Below are 13,644 nucleotides of genomic sequence, written 5' to 3'. Positions count from 1 at the left end.
TTCATGAGCAACCCATGGTCTGGCACTGAACCAAAACCTAGGCAAAGTATTTGACAGGGTTAGATCTGAATCCAGATTCCCAGCACTTGGAAACAGCAACCCAATTAATTTGTTAATTGCTGATTCATTAGATTATTCTAGGAATGTAGCTAAAATCACTAATTTTCTAGTGAACACTGAAATTACTCTTATGTTTTAAGGAGTTGTTTATTTTTGAACATTAGAATTTGATATTGAATTGTTCTTCCTCTGGCATAGGACTTCTATCAGACTGGCAAAAAAAGACGGGAGCATAGCAGTATGTTCCCGTCAATATCACACAATAGTGTGAAGATTATCACACAATTATCCCATTAATAAAGAGGCAAGTGGACATGAATGGAAAGGAAATAAAAAAGGGTCCTGGGACTGATTTATTTACTTAGCCTTTAAGCAGCCATGTTGCTTATAGAATGATTTAAGACTGGAATGTTCATGCCTCTACCCTTAGGGAACGGGTGCATTTTTACTCTTTTCAGGTCCCCTCTGCCCCCTCCCCCCGGTTTCTACTGTATATTATTTATTATTTATGGATAGAGCATATTGTGTATTTATCTGATATTATGTATGTGTTATACGTTAGCATGATTATTGCTGCTCAATTGGATAATTAAATGGAAAGATTTCCTTGCATCTCCCCACATTTTCTTCCTCACTCTAGTTCTCCTCCTCCCAGTCTGCTTTCCACCCACACTCTGATTCAGTGGGCCATGTGCTTGGAAGGTTTTGGTGAGACTGGAGCTATTCATATCTTCTGAGAATCTCATCAAACCTCTTTGTAATCTTTTAACATGTTTATCATTACTCACTTGGTTAATTAAATATAAAGTTTTGTAAACCTATCTCCATTTTTCCTCTATTTTTTTCTCTGCCTTTCCCATCTCTTGCTTTTCACCTGTCTCCCTTCATAAGTTGATTACATATTTTGAGGGGTTTAATAAGACTGAATCTTGGTTGAGTTGGTGCCAATAAATGTGGCTAGCTAAATTCACTCCTACCCATTCCTGTGTATATCTTCCTTTTAAAAATCTATTATAAGTACATCTCATTGAGTTAAATATGTACAGTGGCCCTTTAGTATCCAGGGGTTTGGTCCCAGGACCACTAGCATCCCAATGGATACCAAAATCCATGGATGCTCATGTCTCAGACAATTTTGAAACAATAAAAACAGTAATTTTAAAAGTGCAGGTAACAAAATCTGATCTTAGGGTCAACAATGATAACTTCATACCTTTATCGATAAACCTTTCCAGGGTCTGTTCTAAAACAAGAGTGCTAAATGTTAGGTTCACTAACAGTGATTTAATCAATTAAGTTAAAACATTTTTAGTGATAAATTGACCCCTAAATTTCTAATGTTTGACATTACTAATTTAATTTTCAAACCTAACATTTTAAGCTTTGCAGATTTCTGCTTAAGCAAAACGCTAAGCCCGTCTTCTTTGTAACAACTTCATAAAGATACATGGGAGGGTAAAATGGAATAATTTATTTATTGGGTTAATATCTTTTATTGGCCAGAAAAAAGGGTTCAAGCTGCTCACAGTAAGACTGAATAAAAATACTATTAAAATACAAAACAAGCTCAACTGTTAAAAGGAAATGTAATTTTAAAAATTAAAACATGTCAGAAAATAAAATAAAATAGTGAGTATCTACCTGGTATAAAGTCCTTTTACGCCATCTCTGTTCTGTTGCCAAAAACCTATTTCAATAAAAACTTCTAAATATTCCCCATGTACAAGTCCCTAAACTCTTAAGAGGAAGAATGGGATGCCAATGTGATTAATACAATAGAAGGGGATTATGTTTTGATGAACATATGGAAGTTGAAGTACAAATGTAAATTTAAACTCTGCCACATAGTCTCATGATAACAAGATGTGGAGCCCCACCATAGACTACTTGTTCTGAAATGAAAAGGCAAGGAAACCTCATAATGATTCTTCATTTATTTGAAGTCTAATCTGCACTGCAGAATTAATGCCGTTTGACCCACTTTAACTGCTATATTTCTGGTGTGTGTACTTTTGTGAGTTATTTAGCCTTTTCTGTCACAAAGCTCTTGTGCTACAACAAACTACAAATCCCAGGATCCCATATCACTTACCAATGTCAGTTAAAGTAGTTTTAACTGGCATTATTTGTACAGTACAGATTAGGCCTTACTCAACGTCTTCCACCTTTTCCTTCATAATAAGAACTCTTTTTTTTACAATGAAGGCAGCTGCAGCATAAAAGAATATTATGGTGTAATATCTCTTCGAAGCTGTTTTTGCTGCAGCTGTATAGTATTTAATGGGTTGAGGCTCCTGTGTTTGCGAGATCTCATCCACAATGCTTGGCTGGAGTTTGTGAAGAAACAAATCTTGCCTTGCCTGCCTTGGAGTCTTATCAGCTTGTGAGTTTGCCTTATTGCAACAGCAGACATTACAAATATAATGCAGAATGGTTAGATTCACAGGATTTTCTTCATGCCTACATAACGCCTTTTTTTTAAAAAAAGTAATCTCTAACAACTGCAGATATACTCTTCCTACTTAGACCTCTCCTGAGACAGTCATTTGCAGCTGTTTCTTATTCTGTCAGGGATGATGGTCCACCCTGGCTGCTAAGCTCTCAGGCTTTTACTATCAACAGCATTCATTTTTCTTTCCTTACCATTACCACTTGCATCATGGTTGTTGGCTACTTGCCTGGTTAAGCTCTTCCACACTGCCTCACTACACAAAATCAGTGGTGCTTTCCCCCCCTTCCTCCATTGCTCTCATCTCTAACTGTTTGTGTGTGTGTGTTTGTCTAGGTTTGGCAGCAACCCAAGCTTAACAGGTCATTTTTTTTCCACTTGCAATTGCAGCAGTCCCGGCTGATTTTATAACTGAACACATAATTTCCAACATACTGAGTTGGCCTTGGCCATCTGTCCTCAACTAGGGAGATCAATATTTAAAAAGCTAAGAATATTGTTGAGCAGTTTGGGCATGAATGGAATATACTGATCTGATAAGTGATGGCTCTTTACATTTTATGAATGTTTCAGTTTATAAAACAGTGTTTGAAAGAAATGTAGCAGTGCCAATGCTGGACTTAGAGAATCAGCATTACTGATAGAAGCAGGCCAGAGGAACAACAAGCAATATTCCACCATGGTTCTGCTGTGCTCATATAATGTACAGAGTAGTTTCACATGGAACCTTCCCCATCCACCCACATCTCTGCTGTAGCATGACGTTGACTGGTTAGCTTCAACTAAGTTACTCTCATCCTCATTTACCCTACATGATATAACTAGATTATGGCCCAAAACAGACAAGGCCAAAGCACCGTGCTGCTGCCAATATTAGGATTCCGGAGCACACAGCATCTGCATGCTCCGGAACCCTAACACATATGGACAGCACCATCTTTATGCTGCGTTTGCGTCTTGGATGCATCACACTGTGCCAATGGCACACTGATGACATCATCCCCATGTGCCAAAAAGAACCCAGTTTTTCCAGGTTCTTTTTGGTCTAGAGGGATGCAGCACAATTTGACTACTGCGGCGTCCCTCTGGAGGAAAACAGGCCACCACCAGCCCGGACTTTCCTGAAGGTATGAACCGCCTCATAACAGAAAGCAATAGATTAATAAAAGTAATGAAGAAGTCTCAAATAATGAATAAAATCCTAGACCACCAAGAATGTTAATTGGTAAAAACAGTTTACAAAATAAAAATATTTCCTACCCTTCGAAAAAAGAAATCTTAAAATATGACTTAGGGTTATTTTGGCCAAAGGGGAGCTATTTAGTTGTACTTTTTATCTTCCCTCCTTGCCCCACTTAGTTTTTATGTGGTGTCTTTTTAGTTTTTGATTTTATGTTAGCTACATTGGAAAATCTTTGGGCTGCAAAATGTAGAAAACAATACATATTTCTTTTTTGTTAACCTGGAAAGCAGCCCTCTAATTTAGTGGATATTATAGACTGGAGCTAAAATTAGGTTGTCTTGTTGATTCTAAGGGCCAAACTAACAATTAGCAATTGTGGTGATTGGCTATTAAAAATAAATGTATTGCGCCCTTGAGTTGTATGCCTGCCAAGATTCATGTTCATCTTAAAGACAATTTGGATTCTAAGCAACTTTTTAGTGGTTGTGATTTGCTTTGCCAAACAATAATTTGCCAAAAGGCAGTACTCAAATTGTCTTTTGCTATCAAAGTGAGCTAAATGTTGTTTACCAGTAGAAAATAAAGCATACCATTAAAATCGCTCTAGTAAAGTGTTTTTCTGCAGAGAAAAATAATTCTTGCTGCAAGAGGAATAACAGTGTGGGTTTCTAAATGGATAGCCTCTATAATAGCTTTCTTTTTGCAGAAATTTGTTTTCATTTGAAAAGAGATGTTCCATTATTGAGCTGGACAGCAAGTAACTCCTGTTGTTTTATCAATATTTTTGTAATAATGCTCTTGCTGTTTCTCTGTTTTTAGTACATGGGTCCTCATTATCACTAGTTTCCAGCACTTCTTCTCTCTACTCCACAGTAAGTATTGGCAATATACAAAAAACCTATATCTTTTCAAATTGTATATCCTATGAAAAGCTAGGGGGGTTGTTAAATAGTCAAGGAAACAGAGATGAATGTTTGACATCGGTGGGACAATGCAAAACTCTTGCTGCTGTTTGAATTTAACATCTTTCTTGTGCTTTTCAAAAGCCCAGTGCCTCTCTTAGATGAATTTGGCTCTCTGTAAAATCTTTTGTGTTTTCCCTTGGAAGCCAAATTGTACAGAATCTGCTAGGGGCCAATTGTGTACTGCTGACAGCTGTTTCTTTGCCATTCTAGAATATTTTGTCTCCAGTTTTTCTGCACTTTAAAACCCAGTGGCGCAGTAATTGGCCACTTGGTGGATTACTTTTGCTCTGTTGCTGGAGGCTTACTGATGTGTGAAAGATTACTCTGAAATTACAGTGTTGCTTTGAGGACACTGTTTTGGTTTCTAGCATAAAATGCTATTTAGGGAACCAGGCAGAAGATGATGTTAATTATTAGCCATATTTCTTCTCTAGAACAAAGTGAAAAGTGGTTTTGTGATGAATATTAGAAGCACAGTAAAATTATAGCTTTTATAATTATGTTGAATTAGATGATGCACCAATGAATGTATCGTTTAAACACTTCATGGGGTGGGACAATTAATAGTTAAAGACTCTCTGGACCAGCAGATAAGTTAGCTAGTTATTTAATTTTTATTTATTTCTTTATTTATTGGTAGAGCTGAACACAAGCTTTTCAGGTATATTTTCTAACAAACTGGCATTCATTCATTAGGTTGCATGAATTGACATGTTTCTGTATAGCAATACAAAGATAAGACTTTCCTTTGGATTTGTAGATTGGATGTCTGACTGTTTACACCCCAGCCTCAATTTTTGTTTAAAGCATGGCTTCTTGGTTTTAGAGAGGTTTGAAACACGCAGGTCCACATAGAATTATAGAATCATAGAGTTGGAAGAGACCACAAGGGCCATCCAGTCCAACCCCTTACCATGCAGGAAATAGACCACCATAACATGAACTTAATTTTTTCTAAACCAAGTTTCTTATTGTGGTCATCACTTAGCTAAGTATTCATTCCTCCAAACTGCCTTTTGCTGTGCTCTCCTCCCCTAATAATAAAATAGAAAATTCTATAAAAACTAAGTACTGATTTTATAATGAAAGAGGTAAATTAAGGGCATAGTAATCAACAAAAGAACATTTTCATATATCATAGTTTAAATTTTAGGATCGGATCCCCATAATTTTTATAGTATGTCATATTATTACCCCAACTGTGTTTGTATTTTGTGAAGATGGTATTAAAAATATGGACAACAAAGGGGGGATATAAAATGTAAGGTGAAATCCTACATCACATGCAGAACTGTGCATAACTATGCAATGCGTAATTTTGTACTGAGGGAGCTTTGTCGCTGCTAATGCAACCATATTAGAGAATTGTGATGATGTGCAATGAGGCATCATGCAAGTTGTCCTGTTATGTTATATGGGCTCCCACTGCACAATGGAGTACCACAAAATATGGGGATTTTTTTTCTGGCTAGGTGCAGGGCATCCATGACTTTCCACTGTCCTCCATTCTTGATTACCAGTATCCCTTGGTACTGTTGGACATTGCATTGCACAACGGCAGCCTGTCCTACAAAGTGCTGTACTGTTGCACATCATATCAATTATATAACAGTCATGTTGCTCACTCCATTTTTGCAGTGGCCCAGTGATTGTGCAGCTATGGCAACACTCCCCAGCTTATACTAGACATTTTGTACTAGACATTTTTAAACTATGATATATTAAGTTGATTTACAACATCACAAATTCCCCAACAAGATGCACAATTGTAGTCTCTAATTACATAATTTAGTAGTATATTTGTCACAACTCATAATTTGGAGTAGGGAATATTATTTGTTCCACCTGGACTTGGATATGTTCCCATGTCAAATTCTAACCCAGAGTGCAGTCCAAAGGTCACACAATACCAGTCAGTCACAGCAAAGGGCAGAGGTAAGAGCATAGTCACAAAGCAAGTCCAGAGATCAGATAACCAGAGTCATGAATTGAAGAGCAAGGAACAACAAGGCTGCAAGACTGGTTGTCAGCTGCAAAGAATCTCTGCAGCTGGAGGTCTTTTAAAATGTCTCTGCTTCTCTCAGCTGAAACCTATTAGCTCTCCTCTTGGCTTCTACCCTGGAAGAAAGCTTCAAAGACTCCTTGATCTGTCTTCACTCCACAGGTCCTAGCACCTGCAGCTCAGAGTTCATAGAGTCTGTTTTTCCCTTTGCAGCTTCTGAGTCTCCTCATACTGCTGATCCAGGCAGCCCCAGATCTGCCCCATCTCAGTTTCCTCCAAGTCTTCAGAGTCTGACTGTGCCTCTAAGTCAGGGCCAGGGCAGTCCATAGCAATTTTCTTGGGATATTTCAAAAATGAGTTGAGTTGCAGAACTATGCAGCAATAATTTTTGGCATGTGGCCAGGCCAACTGAATTATGCCCCATCACATAACAAATAACATGCAAAAAGCCTACTTGTGATTTCTGTTCCTTGAGCCCATCAGATCTTGCTTTCTAACCACTTGACAACACTTCATGTTCAGTATTTGAGTATCTAGCTGTGATAATAGAAGCTGAAGAACTTTTTTTAATAAGGGCAAAGGAGGCTTTTGGATTATAGATCCATAGTGTGAATTGTACTTGAAGTACATAATCCTTGAGCAGCGCTTCTCTTGCTGATTCTCATCAACACCTAGGGCTAAAGCTCAAACAACTGTGCTGTTCCTAATCAAGAAATGGTACTCTAGTAGAAACATCAAACAAAATATTGATATCAGTAGTGGCTATGTTGAGCATAAAAAACAACATTGCTTTCTTCTGTGAAATTAGACAGTCCCCACTACTGCCTTATTTTGTATCTGCCTGTTCAGATTAAAACATCTCTAACTTGTGCATTGCCCCTTAACAAAGCACTATTCCCCATAACCTTGATCTCTTAGAAGTATGAGTATTGTGCAGTCCTGCAAGTACTGTTAAACTGTAACTTCCAGCTGCACAATCTCCAACCCTGGCAAAATTCAATTGCATATTGCAGTGTTGGCAATAGCAATAGCAGCTTCATTTATATACTACTTCATACCGCATTAAGCAGTGTCTACGTGGTTTACTACTGTAACCTAATTGCCCCCAACAAGCTGGATATTCATTTTAGTGACCTTGGAAGACTGAGTCGACCCTGAGCATTAGCAGACTTAAAGGAAGGATAGGAATCATGTGACACTATTACAACCATAACCACATCTGTTGTTGTCCTGTGCCACAAGGTGACTGATTTATAATAACCCCCTCACATGGTTTCTTTGGCAAATTTTATTCAGAGGAAGTTTGCCATTTCCTCTGGGTTGCCATAACTGTCCACTAAAACCAGGGACAAAATGTAGGACAAATTCTAGACCAAACTGTAGGACAACTGCAGGACAAAACTCAGCCCAAAATGTAGGACATTTAAGGTCCTCCATTTTTCTTAAATGTCCTATATTTTGGGCTGAGTTTTGTCCTGCAGCTGTCCTACAGTTTGGTCTAGAATTTGTTCCACATTTTGTCCCAGGTTTTAGTGGACAGTTATGGCAACCCATTATGCACATCTATTCAGGTGTATTTCCCATTTAATTCAATATGACTTCCTTTTAGATAAATACGTTAGTATTGCAATATAACCTAAACATTCTGTAGTACTCTATTTGCAGAAAGAGTTATAGTGAAAACTCAGCTCAAGAATATTTCTTATGTCCATGTTCATTGAATTTTTTTTTTCTACAGTTACAGCTGAGAACTAATTTTTATCCAGGTTAGGAGCTATTACATGTATTGTTATGTAGGAACATGGAGCAGATTGGACAATGACTAGAATTCCACTGGCAGAAAACTTGACTCTTATCTGACAAGACACACCATAAAGAATTCTTGCATTCTTATGGAGTGGCAATACATGCAGTGAAGAAAAGTTTCTTCTCTGCACGTAGTGTGTCTTCGAACTTATATCCAGCAGAAGTGTTCAGGGGGATAAAAGACCTAACTCAGGTGCCTGTCCCCCAGAACCCTTTGTTAGAACCTTCTTCAGTTCACTGTGATGTTTTGAATGATTATCTCGCTGGTAATATCTATTGAATAAGAGCTCCAGTATTATGCAGAATCTGTGGATGAGGTGTCGAATGACTCCATGAACAGGATTATACTAGATAAATTTGAGCCTGTGAATACTGAGGATGTGGACAAACTCCTTGGAGATGTGAAGAAGACAAATTGCCCTCTCAACCCTTGTCCTTCATGGCTGGCCATCCAAAGATGAGAGATACTTAGAACCCATTTAAAATATATTATAAATGCATTGCTCAAGGAGGGCTATTTTCCATCTTATTTAAAGGAAGCCATGGTACAGCTACTTTTTTAAAAGCCCTCTTTAGATCCCTTGGATATAAATAACTATAGACCGGTCTCTCATCTTTGGTTTTTAAGCAAGGTGATCGAGAGGGCTGTTGCTCTCCAACTCCAGGTGGTTTTGGATGAAACAGATTATCTTGATCTATTTCAAACTGGCTTCAGGGCAGGATACAGAGCTGAGACTGCTATGGTTGCCGTAGTGGACAATCTATGTCTAAGCATTGACAGGGGAAATATGGCCCTCTTAGTGCTTTTGGATCTCTCAGCGGCTTTTGATACCATCAACCTTCTGGAATACGTGGGAGAACTGGGGATCAGGGACACTGCATTTCAGTGTCCTATCTCTCAGGAAGATTCCAGATGGTGATGCTTGGAGACAACTTCTCTTCTAAAAGAGAACTTAAATTTGGCATCCCTCCAATATTGTTTAATATTTACATGAAACCGCTGGGAGAAATCATCAGAAGGCATGGAGCAGGGTGCTATCAATATGCTGATGACACCCAGATATATCTCCCCATGTCTTGAGCTATAACATCAACTAAGGATGGTATCTCCCCTCTGAATGAATGTCTTGAGCCAGTAATGGACTGGATGAGGAAAAAACAGACTGAAGCTGAATCCAGATAAGACGGAGGTGCTCACTGTTGGGCCCCCAATCCAGGAACAAAGGATTGTCAACCAGTTCTGGATGGGGTCACACTTCCCCTAAAAGACTGTGTTTGCAGTTTGGGGATACTCCAAGATCCATAGCTTCAGATGTCAGCTCAGATAGACGTGATGGCCAGGAGTGCCTGTTATCAGCTTCAGCTGACATGCCAGCTACGTCCCTTCTTGGAGCCTGGGGACCTAAAATCTGTGGTGCACGCACTGATAATCCATGTGTTCTACATGGGGCTACCGTTGGCCTAGTCCAGAAACTTCAACTAGTTCAAAACATGGCAGCCAGATTGGTCACTGGGAGTTCTAGGAGTGACCATATAACAACTGTTTTGAAATCACTCCACTGGCTGCCCATTAATTTCCTGGCACAGTACATGGTGTTGGTTATGACCTTTAAAGCCCTTCATGGCTTGGGCACAGCCTCCCATCTAATCCACCCCGCATGCTTAGATCCTCGGGTAAAAACTTGTTGCAGCCAATAAAAACTAGGTTTACCATGGTCTCTCAAAGGAACTTTTCTTCTGTTGCCCCTAAATTATGGAATGACCTGCTGGAGGAGATGCAAAATATCACCAATCTTGACAGCTTCAAAAAAGCAGTCAAGACAGACCTCTTCTGGCAGGCCTTACCAAATTAACTTGTCTACTCCATCAACTGCCTACCTGCTTGACCTTGGTGTCATTTTAAATTTGAAGATGGGTGGGTTTTTAGGTTATAAGGCTTTTATGATATTAGTCATTATTTGGTCTTTTAATGTATTTTAATGCTGTTTTAATGTTGTAAGCAGTCTCGGTCCAATTGGAGAGGTGGGATATAAATAATTATTATTACAGTTATTGTTGTTATGTGCTTAATCAGATAAAATTCAGTTATATATAGCTATATTTTTCTTTCCATCTAGGCTGAAGAAAAAGCACATTCAGAGGTAAACATTACATTACTTTAATATTTTGTGTAAATTATTTTAACATGGACATTATAGCTTTTCATTAAGCTTACCAGCCTCGCATAAACCTGTGATATCACCAGCAAACAAGAAACTCATCTCAGCATTTGGAAATGCTACTTCTTTGGACTATAAGTCTTAGAGTTTCGTGAGTACTCTAGTTTTCAGCGTACCATCAGAATCCATGTTATTTGGTGGGAAAACACAGTAATGAAATAAAATCATTTAACAGTTTAGCCCATCAGTCATTGTTCATTGATATGGGAGGCTGTAGCTTTTGCATGCAGAAGGTTCATGACTCAATCCCTGGCCTCTACAGTCAGGGCAGGAAAGAATTCTACCTGACATGTGAAAGGCTGTTGCTGCCAATTTGTGTTGATAATACTGGGCCAGATGGACCAAGAGCCTGACTTAGTGTAAAATGCCTTCCTGTATCCTGTGTAGTATGGTACATATTTGGTTGGGCCTTGCCGATATCTTTCACCATTTTGTATGACTCTTGAGTGATTATTCTTATGTCACGTGCTGAATGGTATGCTTATGCATATGAGTTAATTTCATACTTCATAAATTTTAGACAAATGCTCTTGAGGCACATATGTATTTATCTCTCACTCTCTCTGTTCTACTGTTTATGAGATTGAGAGGGAGGCAGAGAGGGAAAGAAACAGCAATATGCAGGTGTTGGTATTTTATTTGCAGAATCCATTTATATGAGATGTCGTAATGGCCACCCACGTAGGTGCTTTTAAGGATTGGATACATTCACAACAGATTAGGCTCTCAAATGTGTCTAACCACTATGACTATACATTATATTTGTCATCTTGTTGGCACTATGGAAAACCCAGTACCTGTGATTGAAGCCAGCAAGGCTCTCCTAGATGTTCTTTTGACCAAGCCTTTACTATATATATTTGCATGTACAAATAGTGGGAACTAATAATACTGTGCGGTTTTTTTCTGCAACAATTTAGACTGTTAAGTCGTCTGTTGTTAAAGCATAATAACAGCATACAAACATATTTTCAAGTGGAATTTCTCTGCTCTTATATTCAGCAAATTCATAAATTACGAAGGGAGTTGGTTGCATCACAGGAAAAAGTGGCCACTCTTACTTCACAGCTGTCAGCAAATGTAAGTCATTTATTATTCTCTTTCATGATTTCTGCATGGTTTTAACCAGAATTTAAACTATAGTGATCCTCTGAGCACATTCACTGTGAGGACCACTGATGGCAGAATATTTGAGGTGACATTCTTATTTTTGTTGTAGTTGTGTGCCTTCACGTCATTTCTGACTTGAAGAAAAGCTAAAGTGCAGAATGAGCTCAGTCTCACTAGAGGGATTAAAAACAACAAAAAGGGCTTTTTTGTTTATGTTTGAAGAAAAAGGAAGAAGAAGGAAATGGTAGGGCCATTGAGTGGAAAAGATGGTAAAATGCTAACAGGGGATAGAGAAAAGGCAGAACTATTCAATGCCTTCTTTGCCTCAGTCTTATCATTAAAAGAAAAGGGTGCTCAACAGAGGAAAATGGAACAGAGGACACAGTAGGGGAAATGCAGCACAAAATAAGTAAAAAGGTAGTAGAGGAATACCTGGTTAATCTAAATGAATTTAAGTCTTCAGGACCAAATCAACTACGTTCAAGGGTATTGAACTGGCAGAAGTAATCTCAGAACAACTGGCAATAATCTTTGAGATCAAAAGAAGTCCCAGCAAACTGGAGGAGGGTCAATGTTGTCCCCACCCTCAAAAAAAAAAAAAAAAGGGGGGGGGGGAGATCCCACCAATTACCAATGGGTTACCCTGACATCAATACCAGGAAAGATTCTAGAGCAGATAATTAAATAGACTGTCTGTGAACATTTAGAAGGGGATGCCATATCACAAAAAGTCAACATAGGTTTCTTAAAAACAAGCCATGCCAGTCTGATTTCTTTTTCTTATAAATTTACCAGCTTGATAGATGAAGGGAATGCTGTGGATATAGCATATCTTGATTTCAGTAAGCCCTTTGACAGGCCCCCATGATATCCTTGCAAAGAAGCTAGTAAAATGTAGGCTAGACAATGCAGCAGTCAAATGGATTTGTAATGGATCCTCTTCATCTTGGAGAGAAGTGAACAATGGAATGCTACAGGATTCAGTCCTGGGCCAGTGCTATTCAACATTTTTATGTTGGATGAAAGAACAGAGGAGAATTTTTTGTCATCTGCAAATTTGGTCATACTCTCTAACAGTTCACAGCTGAAAACCGGAATGTATTGCCAAGCAGCATCAAACTGTGGTCAATGCAACTGTAGTTATTAATGAGGAAGATGATGCAAACTAGGAGAGGCTGTAACTGTTTGTTTTGCCTGAGCCTTCCCATTCTGCTTGGGCAAAAGTAAACTGTTGCAGCATCTCCTAGCTTGTGAATTCTTTCTCACTAAAAACCAGTAGTGTGATTCAGCCAGTTCTCCCTAATATTAAACAGATGTCTCTCAACACTTGGCTTTGTGTTGACCAGTCTTCTTTGCTTTGCTGCTTCCTGAAATCACCATTATCTGGAGAAGAAGGAAAGCACCAAAGCAAAAATGACTGTCTAAAGAAGATTGTAGCCATGGTGGAGAGAGGGAGGTCAGACCTTACCCAAATCAAGCAAAACTTCAATGGATGATCGCTTAGTGAAATTTTAAAAGGAGGAAGGAAGGAAAGGGGGGGGGGGAATGTGACAGCATCTTTAAGACAAACTGGTTTTTATTTTTGCATGAGCATTAGTAGATATAAACTCACTTTTTTGGATGTAGTATCTAGTGGTATTAAGGCTACAGTAATAAGGTATATTTATACACTTGTGGAAGTTGGATAGAATAGGATCCAGGGAGATGAAAATCATGACCCTTGCTCTAAAATTTCAACGGGCTGAATAAGATGATACAAGTGTTTCAGATCTGTACAGTGGTCAGTTAGTATTGATATGTGAAAGCAGTACATCTGCTTAACAAAAAATCATTTCCCTGGGTTGAAAACT

General features: G+C 38.5%; 1 protein-coding gene across 9 annotated transcripts in view; it reads left to right on the top strand.

The window, feature by feature from the left end:
- The window catches only part of NAV3 (neuron navigator 3), a 445,847-nt gene that overhangs the window by 376,869 nt on the left and 55,334 nt on the right, over nucleotides 1-13,644 (top strand). For all 9 annotated transcript variants that reach the window (XM_089524052.1, XM_089524051.1, XM_089524050.1 and 6 more), the window contains 3 exons: nucleotides 4,512-4,564; nucleotides 10,583-10,606; nucleotides 11,687-11,764. In XM_089524052.1, coding sequence (XP_089380178.1) covers nucleotides 4,512-4,564; nucleotides 10,583-10,606; nucleotides 11,687-11,764 — 155 coding nt within the window. The remainder of the gene's footprint in view (nucleotides 1-4,511; nucleotides 4,565-10,582; nucleotides 10,607-11,686; nucleotides 11,765-13,644) is intronic.

This window comes from Sceloporus occidentalis, unplaced genomic scaffold, assembly GCF_023333645.1.
Source record: "Sceloporus occidentalis isolate IW3139 unplaced genomic scaffold, rSceOcc1.0.p SCAF_5, whole genome shotgun sequence".
NCBI classification, from domain to species: Eukaryota; Metazoa; Chordata; class Lepidosauria; order Squamata; family Phrynosomatidae; genus Sceloporus; species Sceloporus occidentalis.
Note: the sequence above shows the minus strand (reverse complement) of the source record. Positions and strands in the feature narration are given on the sequence as shown.